Source organism: Trachurus trachurus (assembly GCF_905171665.1).
Source record: "Trachurus trachurus genome assembly, chromosome: 11".
Classification (NCBI taxonomy): Eukaryota; Metazoa; Chordata; class Actinopteri; order Carangiformes; family Carangidae; genus Trachurus; species Trachurus trachurus.
Genome location: NC_139904.1, coordinates 31,921,887 through 31,944,265, shown reverse-complemented (window position 1 = coordinate 31,944,265; position 22,379 = coordinate 31,921,887). Strand labels below are relative to the sequence as shown.

At 39.9% G+C, this 22,379-nt stretch overlaps 1 protein-coding gene across 1 annotated transcript in view; it reads left to right on the top strand.

Annotated features, from left to right (window-relative positions):
- The window catches only part of khdrbs3 (KH domain containing, RNA binding, signal transduction associated 3), a gene marked incomplete at both ends in the record, with an annotated part of 153,192 nt that overhangs the window by 57,747 nt on the left and 73,066 nt on the right, over positions 1-22,379 (top strand). Inside the window, one exon of the mRNA XM_083981899.1 lies at positions 12,028-12,146. Within this exon, the coding sequence (XP_083838025.1) occupies positions 12,028-12,146 (119 nt within the window). The remainder of the gene's footprint in view (positions 1-12,027; positions 12,147-22,379) is intronic.

Genomic DNA, 22,379 nt, shown 5'->3' with positions numbered 1-22,379 from the left:
AAATCTCATCTTTATCATTTCAATATTTTTTCAATGAAATTGAAAAGCAAACTTTTGTGACAGTACAAACAATTCACATAAATCTACAGTATATTTGAGATGCATTTAAATTTGTTTTTTATTCTTGTGTCTCCAAGTCACTCTTAAAAGGAGAAACAACATAAACATCAATCTTCTACTACAACAGTCAGCTGCTTGATGTTTTATGCCTATTCATTGAGGTTAAAGTTAGCATTGTTAACACATTTTAGCTAGTTAGCCTTTTAGTTGAGACTAAACCTTTATTTTCTTACATTCTGTGTGCATAGCATTCACCTTTCTTCACCGTACTGGACATTTATTATTCACCCCCACTGCCACTACAGAAATGTTTCGCCTTTAAAGCCCCCCCCCTTGTTGTTGTACTTTTTCCTGTTTTGTATTTTTGCAGTGTTTGTCCATGAGAAGATATAGAGCCACAAATATTTTTACAGAGCAGAGAACCAATCAGAAGACAGTCTCGTCCAATAGAATTAAAACAAGCCTTAATGCAAACACTCAACCAAATTATGCAAGGTTGAATGGTGGGGCAGTGGCTGCTTTGTTGTGACATCACAAAGTTACATAAATTCAGATGGCACATTTTAAAGCTCAGTTTCTGAATGCAGGCTGTACATAACTGGACATATTATGGAAATATCACTTTTTGAAGGCTCTTTAACATGTATTTAGGTGTTTGTCTTGCCTTCCTGCCCTCAAAATATGAGAATTGACAAAAACAAATCGGTAATTTGCAGTCTCCTTAGGTTGAAATCCATGTGGTTTTACAAGCTGTTCCCTTAGTTGTCTGACAATGATGTAATTAGTTTTTGAATTTGCATAATACAACCCCTAACTTGTACCAGTAGAAGGGGGCGGGGCAAGCAGTGGTTCATTTGCATTTAAAGGGACAGACACTGAAAGCAGCCGAACAGGGCTGATGAAAAGAGCTGTGATGTTTGATCCTTGGGGAATTTAGACCAAAGCATGTCACAGACATGTCTTTAAGACACCTGGGGACTGTTTTAATTTGTGGAAAGGGGGCAGAATATGTCTCCTTTAATATAGAACCTAGAGCTGCTTTAAGATAAAAACAAAACATATTGACAATTACCTTTTATACAATATGGCACATGAAACACAAATCACAATAATGAATTAAATTAGCAATAATCAGTGTTTTGGATGAACAAATAAAACCTTGTTTGGTGCATGAAAATCATCACCAGATACCTAAAAGCTTCTTGCAAAGTAGCACAAACTGGTCAAACTCCGACTGAATATTTTGCATTCATGTATTCCTCTGTTCATTTTAAAAGGATGATTGAAAAATTGCTTTTCAAGGTCTTTTAATTGTCTCCCAGAATTAAAATTTTTTAACATCCATTATTTATTTTTTATACCATTTTGTCTTGAATATTTTACCTTTCTAAGTGACCCCAGTGTCCTATTATTGGGTTGATAGAAGCACTTTCTTTTGTAGAATGAGAATAATGATGTGACATTCCTGTTTTCTGGCATCTCATTTCATTCATTTGATTCATAATTGCAAAACAACAAAAATAATGAGTCTGTCTGCCGCAGACCGCAGCATACAACATCAGCTGTAACAAGGAAGTGGCGGAAAGCCACCGACAAACTACCACTGTGCTTTTTTCAGACGAGCTACTGTATGTTTTTATTGCCTCAAACGCTTAGTGAAGCAGAAGAGAAACTCACTGTCTTTCAATTTTCAGTTCAATTATTTACGCAATGAAACACAGTGAGAGCTAAGTTCTTTCCATGCAGGTGCATCCTGTCTGTGATGTGGTGAAATGAAGAGCAGCAGAAACAATAATAACCTTCATAAAATACAAATGAATACAAAAAAAAACAAAAAAACTGTCAGTTTTCTTTGGTAGTTCATGATTAGGAATGCGAGCAGCATCACTTTGAGATAGCTAATGTAACTCAACAAAACATCTTACACCAAGGACAATAAAGGATGGAAATGTCAAATCTTTCTTCTTGTATCATAGACCATGTGTCTGGTAATGGCATTTAAATGTCTGACTTTACCACATAGCTGCTTGGTTAACCACCAACACACACAAAACACTTCCTATGTATTAATACTGAAGTACCAGTCAGTTCTGCTAAATTGAACCCACATATGAGGTTAGACTCTATTCCACCCTGAGAGAGAACACACTGCTTGTGTTTTATTAAATCTCCCATGCTGCCTTAGACTCATACATGGCTTCTCCTCTCACCATAAAAAGGTGTAAAATTCAAAGTGTGTGTTGCGATAATTCAGAGTTGGAGGCACAAACCGGTGTCAGAATACCCTTGAACATCCGAAGCAACAGCGAGCTGTGGGATAATTAGTGTTGGAATCAGTGCGTACACCAGGGAGAATGTACTTCTCATTATATTTGTTAGCTGTGAACTTTTGCTTCACACATATTGTTTACCAGAGTGCCACCACTAAGGGCATCCAGACTGCCTTATTAGAGAACTGCTGACCCAGTGCTATTTCTCACATTTGAATTAAAGGAACAGTGGGCTCTTACCGCTTTGATATTATTGGTAATCAGTTATGGGAAATTAAACTAGAATAATTCAAAAAAAGTACAAAGTAAACATTCTTTTCCATTAATAGAGGGCTTCTCTGTCTGCCTCTACAGGCTGGTGCCTTTTTGATTTTCCTCCAGTATCAACTTACATGACTGAACATGTGCATTCATTAGTATTGACATTAAAGGCACAGTTCAATGCTTTGGGAAATCTGATTATGGGGGAAGAATGGATCAATACCACACTACGTATACCATGCAGCTATCAAACTGCTGTTTGTCTGGAAATAATTACTGATATCTAAAACTTTTTACTCGTGTGTAGGAACTGTAGGGTTGTGTTAATTTGGACTTTTTCTTATTGTGGGGAAAAGCAAAGTATCTGCATAGTTTACCCTCATGACCGTCAAATGAATAAATTACCACTTTATTAATGAGTAGGCCATAGCCTGCTTTAAGTGCAACATAAATACAAGCATGAGTGTTTCCCTTATCTAAACGTTCCATGTATGTATCTTATTTTATCAAGAAGCCATAGCCTACAAGAAAACCATCTCTAATGCTCCGCTCGTTTGGGCCTCAGTCTAATTTGCAAGGAGAATTTTTTTTCTATTTTGTTTTTTTTCTCTCTCTTTCTCTTTCCCATGATAAGATAAAAGACTAGATCCAAGATCCAAATAATTGTCATATGTTGTGTCTTCACTGTAGAGCTGCATGGAGCTCAGTTTGACCTGTCCTTGCTCCGCTCCCCTTATCTCTCTCTCACACTCACAAACACATTGACAGCGGATCTGTGGTGGTCGGCCTGGCCATCGGACAAACTGGAACCGATGGATGGTCAAAAAATCCATTACGTTTTTAGTGGCCTTGTCTTTCAGGTTACTGGTCCTTTCTGTGTACATGTGCTCTCACACTACACTGTGTTAGACACCCCCGCCCCCTAATCCAATAGGGAGGCGGTGATAGTAACAAAGCAATGATCTCTGTGTTAAAGGTGTTCAGAAATGGGCGTTTGTCCTGTTTGTCCCGCCTCCTTCCACGGGTTTCCGCATGAGTATCCACCACTTTCCGGAGAACGACGCTGGGTGTCGCCATGACACTCCATTCCACCGTTACTGTATTGTTGATAGCATAGACTGGTTGATAGACATTGGCCGTGATGACTTTATTTATAATCATCACGTAATTTTAAAGAGAACAATACGGACGAGGTTTTAGCTTTACTATGTCACATTTTCACGTCACTATATCACCGTTGTGACTACTCTGATGTTTATGAAGTCTATAAAACGAATTGTTGAACAAACATTTTAGATTAGCTGGGCTAACCGTTAGCTGTTAGCCGTTAGCAGTGTCAATAAACAATAACTCAATAAACGGACCATGAAAAAAATATTTTCTCCAACGGATATCCTAGTTCCAACATGACTGAGCTAACTGGAGTAGTTTCATGTCGTGTCTGACAACAGGAGGGTTTTGACAGCTGATGTCCTGATGTTAGCTTTGCAGCAGCAGCAAAGCTAACAACTACGATAACCATGACTAATTACAAAAACGTGCACGCAGAAATAGTAATGTTTGTTCAATAATTCGTTTTATAGACTTAACAAACATCAGATTAGTCAGGGCGGTGTTGGCAGCCCGGAGCCCCCACATTTGGTGCCTACACCGGTGGCTAACGCTACCAGTTAGCCGCTCACTAGAATGCTACTAAAAGCGACTTCCGTTGTGGTGTGACGCAATGGATGACGCTGATGAATGGCAAGCAAAGTGGCGCATATTTTGCACGCCTGCATTATTCAACACGGAAAAAAAAGACCCTACTTTCTCCCCGGATTTACTCAAAAATAGAATTTTGCACAAAGTTTGGGCTACATCGTCTGATAGATGAATGATTAGGCTACACTAATTTTAAGACCCGAATAGTGGGAACAAAATCAATTTTCTTTTCTGAACACCTTTATGCTTCATTTGACACACAACATGCACTCTTGTTAAAAAACGTGGTGGTGGTGATGGTGATGGTGAACTCAACCCCATGGTGGGCAGCACATGGCATCACAGCCAGGGTAACTAGCCTCCCGCTAGCAGGGTTCACTGACAAAGCTGTAGTGAGGGTTAACTAGCAAGTGACAAAAAATGTATTGCATAACATTTTTTTTGTGAGTTATCATAATTTTTATGCTCTGTCATTAATTGTTGTTGTAAGTGTAAGGCTTCAGGGGATGACCTTTAGGAAAAACAAACCAATTACATAACAAATACTCTGCTGCAGCCTCACTTGATCCTTTAGGCCAGAGGTCTTCAACAGGGGGTCCATGGGGGGACTGTAATGGGGTCACAGCATTTTTGGTTGATTAGACAATTATTTTTAAAGCCCCAGTACGGAGCTTTTAACTGGATACGCAAAAGTCTCTGGTTTCTGCTTATGTGTCTCTGTTACCTACAACAGCAAATGAGCCCATCAGTGTGAAGATACGCTGTTTCTAAGTAGTCTAATTCTATACCTGTGGAAGGCATGGTCGGGTCGGACCACTGACCAAACCATACCAATAGATACATTACTACGCACGCTGCAGATAGCTGCTAAAAAAAATCAACAACTTTCAAAGCAAGTCCCATCATCTGTCCGACGTTTCCAAAACAAATCTACACGCACCGGCCAGACAAACGTCTTCATGACAGTGGGAAATGCAGTCTTCATTCTGGCAAAACACCACCGCTTTCGTCCACAGGGGGCCGCCAAAATCAACACTAAATGAAAAGTCTGTACAGGGGCTTTAATATTTGTTTGTTTCAAGGCAGTGGCATGGCCACCCTGTTCACTGTACCTTGCACATGTTTAAAATAAAAACATGAACATATATTACCCTGTGTATTATTTGAATAGCTTAGCCTACTTTGAATGCACAATAACAAGGTACATTTATACATGGCACAAGGCCCTGTTTAATTACAAAGTTTAAACACAGTTTTATACAATGTAACATATTGTATAAAATGATGTCGAGATGGAACAGGGATTGGCTACCATATAGCGGATCCCTGCTCCATTTCTACATCAGTTTGGGGGTCCTTGGCCAGAGAACTGTTGAAGAGTCCTGCTTTAGTCTGAATCTGTATCAAAATAAAAAAAGAAAGAAAAAAACATTGAACATTTCACTTTTGCAGCTTTAAAATTGTTATTTTTAGTTTAATTCTGTTTGCATCACAGACCAGATGATGACGATGATGTATCACAAAGTGATGCACAATTCTCTTGTGGGTTGTGAGTTACTGTATACCTGGCGCGCAGACACGTGTTTATGATCTCACCGTTCACCGTGGAATTGGTAAAGTTAATGACCCAATTGCCTCTGTGCCCACTTAGACTCTGGGCGGCGTGCAGCTGTAGTGTATAATCCTACAAAATCTACCCAGCTTATGCATTTTAAATGGGAAGGCCTAAATCACAGAGCTGCTTTTAACCGAATGCGTTTCTAGTAGAAAAACAGACAGCTGGGTGGTGTGCTATTGTGGGGTGTCATTATCCAGGCAGATGCGTTTTATAGACTATAAATATATATTTTTTAATGTGGGCAAAGGTGGTAAAGTGGTAGCGTCTCATGCTGCAGGGGTTTTCTGAAAGGGTCTCAAACATGAAGAAGCAGATTCTCAAAACAAAAATAAAGACTTTGGTTTATTTCAGCTCTGGTTATTTGTTTATTCGGTAGTTTCATACTCAACAGGTTCATTTTAAAGCCATGTGAAGAATAAAGACAGTTCATCTTTCTAAACCAATATGCATCAGTGGGTCTGAATGAAATGGATCAAATATTGAATGTTGAGATTTTCTTAAGTTATTCTTGACTCACTCTGACTATATGGTCCACACACTCTTGGCCTATGAAATACATTGTAAAATATGTATGTTTATCTTGTTCCCTTGATGAGGACTTCTGCTGCTGTAACATCAGCTGAATTCTTTTTATTTCTTCACTTTGGTTTGAATGATTAACCATATTGAAGCTACAAACGCACAACAGAGATGGCTGATCCGGCCCCAAAACACATCACAAGTTGAATCACAAACCTCCAAATAGATTCAGTTGAAGTTGTGATCATGTGACTGGTTGTTCATATGGTTTCTGGAACATACACAAACCTCGACATCCTGTATCCACTCTGGCTTTATGATTTGTATGGTATCTTAACGCTGCCCTGATGCTTTGTCTTGTGGTTGTTCACCGCTGCTCTTCACCCACAGCGCTGTGATCTGAATGGCGGCAAAACCAATCACATGTTTTTACCTAGTTTATATGGAATATTTATATGGACAGTGCTGTTATTCAGGCTGTGTTATGCAAAACAATATTACAATGATATCAGATATTGCGATATGCAATTTCATTTGAAATGGTTATTTTGGAATTTTCCAGTGTTTGTTTGGTCTTGTTCCAAACCAACATGTTCCTTAAAGGCCTCATACTGTGTATGATACTCAGGGTTTAGTTGAACTGTTGACTCTCTATAGATGTATCAGTGGTTTTGAGCGCCTGTGATCCTCATTGTTTTACACTTCTTTTCTGTAGCAATGCTGTACTGTGCACTGTTGTGTTGTCCTACAATTTGGATATCGCTATTGGCCACAATGCATTGTGCACCTTTAGCTCTTATATAGTTCTGTGGTCCCACTGATGGACGCTTGTTGTCGCTAGCTGCACTGGGTGGTGACTACATTTTGAAGGCAGAATATCTTAGCATAGCACCTTTAATTGCTTGCAGATAATGTATTAAGTGTTGATTTCAAAACCTACAAAAACAAAATCTCAAACTTATGATGAGACTTATGAATGTTATTTTATGTTAATTTCTTGCCTTTATTTGATAAGTCGATAGCTTGCCTTCTCTGCTTGTTGTGCCTCATATACCTGGAACAACCTTAAAGGGACAACAAGGAGTTTCAATTTGGTTATAAAAAAGTCTCACGTTAATGTGGATGAATCTACACTACCCACACTTGTTAATGGGCCCATTTTCGATAAATATATGGTTTTGTCTCTATCGTTATTTTGTTATTATTAGTGGTGGTGGAAATGCTGGGCGAGCCGACCAGCGTTTCTTTACTTTCGGTTTCGTGGCGAGTCATGAGAATAACGCAGCCGAATTGCCATTTGTGATCGTCTTCCAACCTCTGACTTTAATTCTTGATGAATGAAAACATGAGTCTGTCTTGCGCCGGTCAAATAATTTCACAGTGCGCGGAGGCTCATAAATGTAGTGTGAAAACACTTCGCTTTTCCAAAACTCTAATGACTTTAATGACCGGAATATTAGCAATGATATTAGCAATGACCCGGTTGCGCACGGCCATGTCAACACCAGTAAACCTTTTGAAAAACCGGAATATGCTCATATTCCTTTTTTTTTTTTTTTTTTTAAGAAGATCCCTGGGTTACTCCTTTTCTCCTTATACACCTATACTGACTATATTTACATGCGGTCAATAACGCTTTCGTTAAAGAATGTCAAGGTGTTCCAAAACTCCTTGTTGTCCCTTTAAAGCTCAATCACTAATTTCCTGTCCTCTGTTTGTACTCTTTTTCTGTCTGCTTCCTGTATTTTACTATGCATGTTTGTATCTTTATTTTCTTATCTGTTTTGTTTTGTATATTTTGCCTGAAAGAAAGAAAGAAAGAAAGAAAGAAAGAAAGAAAGAAAGAAAGAAAGAAAGAAAGAAAGAAAGAAAGAAAGAAAGAAAGAAAGAAGACAGTAGATACTGGAGTCAGGGAATGCAGGGATAGACTTGGAACGACAAGAGTTTGTCCAGCCAGGCAGGAAACAGGGACTCGGTGCTCAGGGCAGTCTGACACGGTGTGAGTCCTAACCACTGGACTATCAGGTCACCCTGTATCATGAATCCATAATCCATGAAGGTTTTACATTTTGTCAAGTCTAGAAAAAAGAAAAGTTTCAGAGAGGTGAGAGGGAGATGTCTGTGAATAATATGTAATCTGTGGTTTGTGTCTCATCACAGTTTTGCTAAATAAAGCGTCTCAGCTCATTCACTTTAAATGTGTTTCCATATCGTTGCTGAACCTAAAACACACAAACAAACAAACAAAAAATCACTCCAGCATTCTCCTTGAATCTCAGTTTTTCTACTCATCCAGATTCACAGATTCAAGGGAAATATAGGTGAAGTTGCTGCTTCTCCCTCCATCCTCAAAGAGAAGCCAGGCGGTGGAAAGAACTCAGCTGCTCTTCAGCAGCCAGAAGAGCCCTCATCAGGGGAACAGGATGTACATACATATTCAAGATAAATATAGGCCAAGTGCTTCCTCCGGAGCACAGGAGACTTAAACATAACGTATCTTAAGGAAATCTTCAAAATTCAATATTTCATTCACTCATTCCGTCACAGCCTCTGAGCAGCTGAGAGAATGTGGGCTTTGAAATCTTTATCAACCGGCTGAATTCATTTCATCCTTCACGTAACTTCACTCGTCGACATTGTAGCTGAAAAGCAGAAGAGGAGACGGTATCGATGAGTGGTCAGGTGTTGTGTGGCTCTCTAACAAGCCAAACTGGAATAGAGGAGGGGACTCTGCTAAAGCTGGAACTAAAAGGGGATTCACACTGTGTTTGTGCCAGTGATGCACGCTCAAACCTCTTTCTTTTGAAAACTTGGTAATGACTTGGAGGTGGAGGGAGGCTCTCGGTTCACATGGCCACATTTTCTCCCTCATAAACTGCGGCACAAACAAGTTCTTTTTTTTTTGCGAAGAGCTGTGGTTAGTTAAATCACACTGGCTGATTCTGCCTCGCTGATGTTCAGAGAGGCAGCTCATTTGAAGCTGCTCTTTGGCTGCTTATTACACCTGCTGATTGATTGCAGAGCCCTGTTGGAGGTTTTATTTGGTCTTGAGATGTAAAAGAAAAAAAAAAATCCGGGCTAGTTTGCTTGGAGAGGAAAAAAGACAAAAAAAAGGAGTGTTTGTAGTTGAAACACAGTCTCAGTCACAATCTTCCAGCACATCAGAGCCTGAATGTTTTGAGGACAACGCCTGGTTGAAGGAGGAAACTCTGTCTTGGCATGTTGCTAGGCGATGCATTAATATTAATGTTGTCTTTTCTCAGAATGCGCACGCTCTCTGCCCCCCTCGGGATAAACTGAAGCTTAAAGATATCTCCATCACACTGATGCTTCTTTTTTATCCTCGTTAAAACTCATATCAAAGGTTTTAATTACATTCTGCACATGTAATGCTGCAGAGCTTTGTGGAGAAATCACAATTGCCTTCTTAGTTCCTAGTTTGTGGTGCCGATACACTCGGCTCATATCCGACCCAGAGTAATTGAAAAGCGGGCTTGATGTGGTCTATCTGCTTTGTGTGGCGTTTGAACATAGGAACACGGTTGAGTTTTTCAAAGCTTATTTTTTTTAACCCAAATCTAATCTTCACATCTAACTCTGAGCCCAGGCTCCAAAAATCAAATAAACATAAACCAAAAAAGCTAAAGCACCATCTTTGCCGTGTTTTAATCGTATTTGCTTTTTTTTTTTCATAAAATCATCTTTCACAGGAGAAATAAATCTATGATGGAGTTGGCTCTCTGCGCCCCCCCACCCCCCCACCCCCCCGCGGGGCTTTTAGCCTGCAGTCTTTGTGCTAGCCTCCCTGCTCCTCTCAGCTGCCCTCTCTGCAAAACCATTTTCCTGGCACTGAAACACAGATGTTATCCATCTGATTAAACGTTCAAGGTTACATCTCCAAATACATCAAAGTCTACCTCTCCCAAAAGAAGAAGCGTGACAGCCAATATTTTCGATAGCCCGAAGGTTCAAACTCCAGTGTCCTCCCGTTTTTTAATAGGCACATGAAAGGGACTCAAGCACATGTCGTCTCTATACAGGTAGATTGGTACCCGAGCTTAAAGCACCGTGATGACTGAGCCTCAGCCTGTAGGTGAGATGAATGACGCTGAAGGAAATATCTTTTTTTTTTTTAGAAGTAAAGCACAAGTCAATAAGGTGTGTATGTTTGTGTGTGTGTGTTTACCAGATTTTAAATTGTTGAGCAAATCTGCTGAGTGGGTCTTAAAGGATCAGCTGTCTTCCTGTTTGAACGCTGTCGCCTCGGAGCTCAAACAGAGATCACATCATGACATGAGCAGAGGTTATTGTGTCAGTCTGGATGTGACTCCTTCACATCCACACAAGACACTTTACAACTGTTATCACATGCTGTGTGTATCTGCTCATGACTGGATGCTGACCTTTCAGTGGAACACTGCTCGGCTTTTTTTTCATTTATGAAGGAAAAACATGCACTTTCCTTCTTATGAAAAAAAAAATGCTCTAATGTGTTTCTGGGTTTTGGACTTGTGTTTGGACAAAATGTGAAGTAAATGTTTTGTGTAGTTTGATTCTTTTAACAACACAAACATAAGAAAATGTGCATATTTTCATAATTAACCGACTAGTTTATTATTTACACAATAAGAATATTTGGAATATCAGAATTACATCATTATAACAATTCCTCTCACAGCTTAACAGAGCCAAAGTTGATATATTCAGAAGTGTTGTTTTAAGATAGCAGCAAATATTAGATTATCTGATTAAATAATTATATGACAAAAACTTAAATTATCAATTAATTGATTATAAAAATAGTTGTACATATTATGTGAATTGTTAAACGTACTATCTCTCCATATGTATAGTGCATATCCCATGTGGTTAGGACAGCAGGAGCCCTTTTAATAGTGTCTTAAAGGGGGCATATTATGGAAATATCACTTATTGAGGGCTCTTTAACATATTGTTAGGTTTGCCTTCCGGGCCCCAAAATGTGAGAATTGACAAAACAATCTGTAATTTTCAGGCTCCCGAGGTTGAAATCCATGTGGTTTTACAAGCTTTTCCCCCAAGTTGTCATCCAATGGTGTTATTAGTTTTTGAATTTGCATAATACCACCTCTACCTGTGAGTACTGGTACTGGTAGAGGGGGATGAGCAGTGGTTCATTTGCATTTAAAGGGACAGGCTCTGAAAGCAGCCGTTGTGAACAGGGCTGTTTAGAGAGGATGAAAAGAGCTGTGATGTTTGATCCTTGGGGGATTTTGACCAAAGCATGTCACAGACATGTCTTTAAGACACCTGGGAACTATTTTGAGTTGTGGAAAACGGGCATCATACGTCTCCTTTAATCTTCAATCAAATTTGGCACAACTGTGATTTTCTGGAGCCAGAAACCAAAACCTGTTCAAGTTGGATCCAGAGCTGCTCTACAGAAGCTGCAGCGTGTGTCCGAGGTCTGAAGGAAACCTGGCTGAGATACTTCAGTAATCCTTCCACTGATAATGGAGATAAATGGGAGCTCCGGCTGTGCGACGGTCCTGTAACAGCCCATCATATCCGGCGCCTGTCACCTCACTCCTAACTCTTCTTCTCTCATTTTTCCTGCAGAGATCGAAAAAATTCAGAAAGATGAGGGGAAGGAGGAGGAGAAGTTCATTGACGTCGTCATCAACAAGAACATGAAACTGGGCCAGAAAGTTTTAATACCAGTCAAGCAGTTTCCTAAAGTAAGTGCTATATAACCACCACCACCACCACCACCAGAGACTGCTCCAAGAATGTGATGTGCACAGATAGAGAATTTTAGATGCTGTTATTTATAGATAATGAAGCCAACTACAGTTGCTCTGGTTTTGATTTAAATTCCTTACAACAGCCACTTGACACTTTTTGTTGATGCTTTATGTTATTAGATGTAGCATATCTAGAAGGCGGCGTACAGGCGGAGTGCTGGCTGACAGAACTGGGCTAGGACTATATTAGGGATGTTACTTCCTGCCTGAAGAGTTGTTAACGCTTTCCAGATGTTACAACTGTAATAGTCAATCGTCACTCCCTGGTAGGCTACACACACCTCTCCATTACACTGACCTTGGTCAATGGCGTTTTTTATGTCTCGGTGTATTAATTTGTCAATGAATATTTATGAATGTGAGATTCAAAGGAGTTTTGTCACAGTGGATTTCATTTCAAAAATGGTAGATGCATGCACTTGTAGGTCTTTTCCTAAAAAAAAATCATTATCCTGAAGGGTATGGCAAGCAGATTTAACATTTAAAAGAATTGTTGGATTTTTTATTCAAGATATCTGTAATTCAGTTTTGTCTAGTCAAAAAGAACAGTTCAGATATCCGCAACTACATTCTTCCTATCCACAATTGTCATTTCAGATATCGTCACTTTTGCCATTCATGTGTATGGGGTTTGTCATTACAGATATCTACAATTCAGTTGCAGATATCCGCCATGTGAATTACGGATATCTATAACTGAATTACGACTAGTACGAATTCCAGTTTGAGATATCTGAAAAGGGACATGTAGATATCTTTAATTGAGGTGAATTAAAGATATCTCAAACTGGAATTAGTACTAGTCGTAATTCAGTTACATTTAATTTAATTTAATAGCATTTATTTGAATAGGGACAGTGCATATTAATGAACATTAGTATAACTAAAAGAAATACTGCTGTAAATATGCCGGATTATAGCCAGGCGGCAGATATCTGTATCTGTATCTGTATCTGTATCTGTAATTCACATAGCGGATATCTGCAACTGAATTGTAGATCTCTGTAACGACAAACCCCATACACATGAAAAAGTGACGTCATTTGTCCTAGGAAGAATGTAGTTGCAGATATGTGAAATGTTCTTTTTGACAAGAGGCAAAACTGAATTACAGACACATATCCAGTCTGGCTTTTAAATGTTAAAATGGCTTGACATAGTATAGTATGGTGGGAGTGCGTTTGCAATAAGGTTCTAGAGGGCCAGCGTCACAGTGACCTCCATGTGAGACCCTTCTGAGTGATAATGCAGTTGCCACATTTGAGAGCACTCCAGCCTCGCCGCCACCACCAGCAGCCTTCACCACGCGCTCGCTGCATGGCGGGGGATTTCCCGCTGGGAGCGCGACAGGGAGGCTGATGTAAAAGTGAGAGGGCTGTTCTTACTCCATCACTCAAGTTTTCACCTCAGCCCTCCGGGGGGGACGGGGGACGGACAGGCAGCAGTAACCAGGAGTGAGTGGATGGGATGGAGAGAGGACAGCGGGGAAGAAACACAGCCGAGGAGTCACACACTAAACAAATACCACTCCAAAGGTTATATCAAGGTTTAGTTTCTCCGTTCTTTTCAGCTCAAAATCCCCCAAATTATTAATGGCATGCATGGTAAAAGTGAATTTTCTGGGTGTAAAAATCAGCAGACTGGCAGCTTTTATATTAGTCAACACCCAGCATGAACCACCATAGAGTTGTATCAGCTCTGTGACAACACATCCTCTGTCAGCACTCTTTGGATTCAAATAAAGAAACATTCAGTAAAAAGCCCAGCAACCTTAACAGCATGAAACATTTTGTGACAAAAAACAAACTTTTACAGTTGTAAGGCCACTGCTTTTAACAGTTGTATACCGTTAGCTGTTTAACTGAGCTGAACCTTCAACTTCTAGAACGTGTAACCCTCAGGCTCTCTGCTGCTGTTTGCTTTCATTATCACTGCACAATGGATCTTCCTCTGTTTCCCAGGATGAGAAGGCTGCTTTTCTCAGTCTCATTTAAAAGGGCTCGCAGTTGATCTGCAAATATAGAACGCAATTTGTCCTTTCTGGATTCAGTGTGTTAGCATGCTAATGGTTGCTAATTAGCAAAGCAGCAGAACTGTTTAAGATGATTGGAAAGCAATTTGTTTAGTTTTTCTTTTGTTGATCATGAACCAAAGTACTGGTCAAGTAACATTTTTATGGAAAGTTGATAAATCACAAATATATTTGAGTCTGAACATTTAAAGGACAATTCCGGGTAAATTCAACCTGGGGCTATAGTTTCCTACTTTTTTTTAGGTCTAAAAGGAGGATTCTGAAGATTTTTGTTTTAATTGCTCCTGTTATGCAGCAGTTCTGTCTGTCCCCGCAGTGGGAGAAGATCAATCTTATGCTGTTTAGGCTGTTTACATCCCACAAAACTCCACAGACAGTGTCAGATAGGGCTCTGTTTTCATCAAGTAAGCGGACGTGTTTGTAAACGGAGCTGTTAATACAAAGCTCGCGCAAACTTGTGAAATCTCGCGTGAGAGTCAAGATGAAGGCTAACTATGATCACAGGTCATCTGAAGCTCCCATTTGTTTTATCAACAAATTAATATCAACTCAGAGCCACAACGTCTTCGTAGCAATAAGAGTAACATACTGCACGTGTCAACTTTCTATTATTGCTTGCTTGAAGTAAACAAAGCCCTCTGTGTATGTTTGAAGCTATCTGAAGCTGTCTGTGGGGAAAAACTGTGGCTTTTTTAGACCTAAAATATTAGGAAACTATATCCCCAGGTAGAATTTGCCTGGAATTGTCCTTTAAGTTTAACCATTTGAAATTGGAAAAAAGCTAGACTAAGCTAAACTAATATACTGTAAGATAAGATACGATAAGATAAGATAAACTAAACTAAACTAAACTACACTAAACTGCAACAACAACAACCCCCCCCCCCCCCAAAAAAAAAGAAAAAGAAAAAATGAACTTAATACGTCTATATGAAAAGACATGTTGATATTAACTCAATCACTGATGCAGTGCACGTCGTGATCACATCTCTCTAGCTCCAGCCTTGTGGATGCCAGCTGATGTAGCCATTGTTTGCAACACTGAACTAAATCCCAGTGTCTATATTCCAGTGTGTTACGACCCTCACGACCTTTTGTTTGAATTTCGAGCAGACTCATTAATCACCATGTGCTGACATGCACTGTATTGTGGAGCTGAAATCACTTCTACAAAATAATCTGGCTGAGCGCTGACTCTGAGTCTGTGGTATGTACGTACGCCGTGTCATCTGGAGGCTGATCTGAGTCTCCCAGGTTCACAGCTAAACAGATTTGCTCTGACAGCTTTGATAAGTAGAGCCACTAATACGCTGTTTAGAGCTCCAACAAGCCACCGAAGGAAGACAAATTCAATTTGTCCCGTCTGACAGGTAGCAATGGCAAGAGTGATTGGTTTGACTTGAATGGGTTTTCCTCTGAGCCGCGAGCGTCACCTTTTGGCTTCTGGCGTTGAAGTGGCACAACCATTTTCCAAATAGCCATTTAGGAGCACATGCAGAGAGGTTAAATCCATCCTCTGCAAACAAAGCTTTTTATCAAAACCAAGTGGCTGAGGACACGGCGCTGCAGGTCCCACACGGCTGCTGCAAACACAGCTGTTCCTCAGATGTGATCCCTAATAACACTGATGAATGTTTTGACTCGCTCTGACTGATGATTTCATAGCGTCAGTGTCGGTGTCCTGTCGCGTAATGGACACTCTTTCAGAAAATCTGAAGATTTAATTGAAAGCTGGTCTGCAGAGACGGATAGGGAGACTCTGCATGATTAAACCAACGCCACACAGAGTCACACCTACTCTGGGAACTAAAAATACCCCACCTTTTAGAAGGAAGGATGCGCTATCGGTGCTCATCTGTACGATATGCTGTGGATCTTAGAAAGCAGCTGTTTTGGCAGAAAGCGCTGCGGGCCATTAGCGAGGCGTAAGGAGTCCCACTGGTTTATTTCCAGTTCAGACTGTGGCTTTTCTCCCGGCGCTGGGAGCGCTGATTTATCCTTTCTGCTGTCGCTCCCGTCCTGCTGTCCTCAGCACAATCAGCGCGCTGGCTCTCTGTGAGCACCTTTTGCCAGGCTGGCAGTTCTACGCTGAGCACATGATAAAAAGATCTCAGATGTTCCTCCTCCCCCCTGCTCTCCCTTCAACTTAACTGTGATTAATCATGCATTCTTCCTCTACTTGTGTTCGCCGTCTCTCATTCCCAGCATCCACCTGACACTCTCATTGTATTTCAACAGACAACAATTTAAATCCAGCGTTTTTAAAGTGATAGTTCACCCAAAATTCAAATTTCACTCATTATCTACTCACTCTCATGTCAACTAAGAGCTGTGAGAATTTTCAGAGTCCTCCGTTCCTTCTCTGAGTTACGGGGGGGTCCGCGCAGCAGTATCTGTCCATATAATGGTTGTCAATGGATACCAACTTTCTTCGTCCAAAAAGACACACCAAAAAACTTCCAAATACCTCCATACTGCTCGTCTGTAATGTCCCTCTTGTATTGAAGCCCAGACATGAGAAATTGTCTGAAAACTTTATTTTAAGCTTGTTTGTAGCAGAAGCTCCCAGTGTCTCGGTTCACTGCTCTTCCTGTGTCAGTGCAAATCTTGCGTGATTTTCTCATGTCGGGGCTTCAATACAAGAGGGACATTACAGACGAGCAGTATGGAGGTATTTGGATGTTTTTTGGTGTGTCTTTTTGGACAAAGAAAGTTGGTATCCATTGACAACCATTATATGGACAAATACTGCTGCGCGGACCCCCCGTAACTCAGAGAAGGAACGGAGGACTCTGAAAATTCTCACAGCTCTTAGTTGACATGAGAGTGAGTAGATAATGAGTGAAATTTGAATTTTGGGTGAACTATCACTTTAAAAACGCTGGATTTAAATTGTTGTCTGTTGAAATATAATGAGAGTGTCAGGTGGATGCTGGGAATGAGAGACGGCGAACACAAGTAGAGGAAGAATGCAGCTATCGACATGAGGGTGAGTAGATAACGAGTGAAATTTGAATTTTGGGTGAACTATCCCTTTAAATCGTTTCAGTCATTTCCTCTTTTTTTTTTTTTTTTGGTATTTTATTTGTATGACTCTTTTTGGCGCCGCCAACACGGCAGCAGGCTCAGCAGGCAACAACCTGTAATTAAACACATCAGCTTTTATTCTGGTGATTACAGGCAGCAGCAGCACAATCCTCTCACACAGTCTAATGACATGAACCAGTGCAGGAGCCCAGGCAGGTTTTTTTTTTTTTTTTTGTAAGTCCCATAATCCCTCGTGATAACTAAAGCATTAGCAAAACCCCAACGCATCAGTCACAGTGGGAGTCGCTTGGATTTTTGATATCTGATAAACAGCAGGGATTATAGTTATGTGTTCAGTCATATCTTTGGATTGCCCATATGATGGGATGTGCGTGTGCCTCTGCAAATGTATTGACCGGACGCCGATGTGTTTAAATGTCCAGATTAAGACTTCTGTCTGACATTTACTGGCATTAGTCAAATAAATACAGAGAAAATCCCCATGATCTCTTTTTAAATAGTCAAGATCTTAAAATAGTGTCAAACAAATGCCATTAAATCCATACCTAGGACTGTGTTGTCTATAACAGACTCAGAAATTGAGCTGCACGACCCCTGTTAGCATTTTTATGCCAGAATATCACGTCTTCATGTTGGAGTACAGAAATATACAATATTTAAGTACAGCCATCTGTAATGATACACATCCATCCTTCACTTAGAGCAGGACCTCATCAGGATGTCATCTTTTCTCTACAAATTATGTTTACATACCAAACTGTGATGTTTCTCTAATCTTCAGTGATTACCCACACCTATAACCAAAAAAACAGTATTTCTGTAGACGTGTTGCACTTACCAGACTGGAATAAATGTTGCTATCGAACATAGTCCAGGCAGCAATTACATTTCTCATCAAAACATAATTGTCAAAACAAATGAGTTAGGATATAAATGGACGCTTTAGGAGACAGTGTTACAAGAGCAGGTAATACAGGAGTGGATGTAAGCCCTTATCAGAGGAGCTGTGGTGTGTCAGAGGGAAATGTTACAAATTTTGTTGAAGTCTGAATACACAGTTTCCAGAAGTATGGTTTAATTTTCACAGTGATATGTTGGAAAAGATTGATCAATAAAGTTTTGAGAAGATATACAACGTATATATCAAGAATACATCACATTGCCACAATACGTTTATGAGAAGAGTTATTCATGTATATATTTTATTCCAACTTTGTGTGTGTGTCTATTGTGGTGTGAAATGGACACATTATACATGTGCCTATAGGAGCAGGCCATGGAGCTCTCAGCCAAGTTGGAGCTTCATTTCCCACAATGCCAAGGGAAGCAGTCAGGTGTTTGGGATTGGTAATCAAGGCAGAGAGTAGACAGACAAAGAGGCTGGAAAACAAACGTGGAGAGAGCAAAACAAAAGCTTGGAGGTTGAGCCCTTGTGACTAAATAAGTCCTGGTTAAGTTAAAAGTTAAGTTAAGTTGAGTTAAGTTAAGTTAAGTTAAGTTAAGTATCCTGATTCTTGAAGCTGTTGGCATCAGGCTGCAGCCTTTGAAAAAGAAACTTCAAAGAGACAGATACAAACCTGAAACAGAGCTACAAATGTTTGGTTGAACAGAGATGGATCATTTTGAGTCACTAAAGCTCTACTTTCTGTTGATTCCTTCACATGGCCTCACATAGATTCTAATGGGGAAATGTTTTACATAATCATTTATCATTTCAAACTGAAAACAGAAGTAAAGCAGGTGTGTCAGCTTGCTGTTGGTTTAAACAGTGGATGTCCCTCTTCATAAAGACATTTATAAAAATAAATTAATAGAAAAAAAAACTATGCTAATGCACAACATTTTTCCGTTACTGCAGTTTTCTGACAGAATGATTAAATTAAAAACTTGCCCAGGGGTCAGTAATTGGATTAACTCGGTGTTTACAAAATCTGACATAATTAAATTCAGAAATTAATAAAGTAATCCTTAATTAAAAGTGTTTTTTTTTAGTGGCTCAGTTTCTTCAGGTGCTAAATGGCTGTTTAGCGGAGTACAGAGTCTTAATGATGCAACAGATCCGGGACGTCGTCGCTCATTTCTCTACACATTCAATTTTTATGATATTGTAAAGTGTCGGCTGCAGACAGTGTCGTATTGTCAGAAATAATAAAAAAGGGGCCTCTGTTCTGTCGTCAATCCAGCTCTAATTGTGTCTCTGATTCCAGTTGAACAGTAGATTTATACGCCTGCATGAAGTTGTGTTTCACAGCCTGTCTGACGCATGCACAGCTGATATACTGCAGCTCCTTCTCTCTAATATTGTAAAGCAGCACAGTAACACTTTGTTCTCCATTAGAAAAAAAGAGAAACAAAACAAGCTTTTCTCCTTGTTTGAGCTTTTTTTTTTTTTTTTTTTTAAATCCACCGGCGCCGAGGAGAACTGAGATATCCACACAAACGTCCCAGACTCTGTGTCCGATACTTAACCTGTCAGAGGGAACGGGCGCGCTGTGCGGAAGCCTTAGTAACGCACAGAGATGTCGGCTGTGTGATCTGTGCTCTGCAAATCATTGTTCAAGAGACGGCGCAGCTCAGTGATCAAGGCTCCACCCAGGTGGAAATGATGGATGCGCAGGACGTCGGTTAAACTCGGCACATTTATAAAAAAAAAATCTCTTCAGCCTCTGTCGGCCCTGGCGGCTCCGTCTCCTTTGATGCTCCTTTTGTAAACTGGAATACATTAGAGCCAGGACACATTTTATTTCCTTAGATAAATTGAATTCCCCTGACCCAAGCGTTCATGTCTTATTCACTATATTTGTTAATTATGCTGTAAATTCCAGGGCGAGGGTTTGTCAAGTTTTGAAGGGGGGACGTGTTGGAGTAAATGCTCTAGTTTGAGTCTGACATATTCATCAGCCCAAGGTCAGGGCTTTGCAGGGCTCCACTCATTCCCACTTGCGGGTACAGGGCTGGAATTAGCACAGTGGGCTGAACCGGGTCCTGCATGATCACATCCAGTCACACGACTCTTTGTAATTATAAAAAGCTGTTGGATAATACGGGAGCAGAAAACTGCTGGAGTTCAGCCTGGCCAAGAAAGAACAACAACAGCAACAAAAACCCCTGAAACAACAACAGTGGGTTAGTGCATTAGAGTGAATCACTAAAGCTCACCTCTCAAATCCCTCACCCAGGAGTTGGTAGGAGCCTCCTAATAAGCAGCCGCTTTCTGAACAAAAGGCAGGAGAGCTATAGTCGAGGTGTAGAACAAAACTGGCTGTTTTCTTACCTCCTGCTAGCTAATTGATGACCTAGATAGTGGAGGCAGACAGCTGTATAACTCACTGTTGAAGGAAAAACATGGAGAGGCGAGAGAGGAGCATCGCTCTCCTTTTGTCTCTCTGACCATCTGCAGCTGCCGCTTGGATTGTGTTGCGCTCCGTCTTCAGGTTGTAGCGCTTTTGTTGGGCGCCTGCACGCAACATGCCTCAACACAGTAATGCATACCTTTTTTTTTTTTTTTACAGCTAAAAGAAGAAAGGAGCTTGTGAGGCAATCTAAGGCCTAGTCCACACCTACCTGGGTAGTTTTGCGAACCAAGTTTTTCTCTCCTCCATTAAACCATTTTGGTAACACTTTATTTGACGCCTATCTCTATAACACATTATAACCATGCGTTATAATGCAGTTATAGCACTGTATAACTATAGTTATAAACACTCATACATGATCATAATGCTTTATAACAATAATCATAACACACTATAAAGCATTTTATTATAACATATAAGGTCAGATATTATAATACATTATAATTGTTGAAGGACCCACATTGATAATGCATTATAAATATAGTTATAATGTGTTATAATTGGCTTATAAACGTGTATAACTGTCATTATAAACACTTTAATATAAGGCTTTATAACAATAAGCATAACACATTAAAGAGCATTATAACTCTATTTTAATGCCTGACCTTATAAGCTATTATAAAATGCTCGATGTGTTATTCTTATTGTTATAAAGCCTTATGATAATTTTCAAGTGTTTATAATGATAGTTATACATGTTTATAAGACATTTATAACACATTCTATTATATCTATAATTGTAACGTATTATAATACCTGACCTTATAAGTCATGATGAAATGCTTTATACAGTAGTGCGTTATGATTATTTATAACTATAGTTATACAGTGCTATAACTGCATTATAACTCATTATAAGTATGGTTATAATGCGTAATAAAGTGTTACCAAAATGTTGCATCCACACCAGCACAAAAAAAAAAAAAAAATACTATGCATTGCATGCCACACCAGCAGGTGGTGATATATTTTTAATTTTTAAATACACATTGACCAATTGTAGCATAGAAGTACCAAAGCGTACTTTCCAGATCATTGTTTACTGTATCCATGACTACTTTCATACTTTGTGTCGTAAGGAGCCGTTCAGATGTAGCGTTTATTACACACACAAATCCATTACTTTCAATGTAGACGCACATTAAGCGACATGCATGCAGCAATCACAGACCTGCTTTCCCAGCAGCAACCTGCCACCCGGCCGGCTCTCATAGCTTGCTGGTGTCTCGGCAAGCGACAGCTGACTCCCCCGATCCAGCCAACAGCAACCAAAAACTCAGTTTTCCTTTTCCACATGTAAACGTTTTGAAAAGTCCACTGCCCAGAAGGAGTTTAGGTGTGGATGATAATCACAAACGCATAGAAAAGTATCCAGTTTTGGCTGTTTACATGTACCATATTCTTTCTTTAACCTTTAGATCTCGAGGGCCGTTGAGGGTAAAACCCTCGTTTCCAATGACGTCGAGAGAACATCAAATCAAAACAGCAGTCGCATAACAGTCTCATAAATCACAAACATACAAATCAAATATGAAATATGATATGATACAATATGATACGAATCATTTTATTAATCCCCAAATAAAAGGGTAATTCATTTGTGTGACAGCTCGTCTACCATTTGCAGAAGAATGAAAAAGCCTGATGGCGACGGTGGTGTGGACATGGCTTAAGTCAGGGAGCATAAACACAGTGATCATACTGATAATTTATGTTCAAAGTATTGTG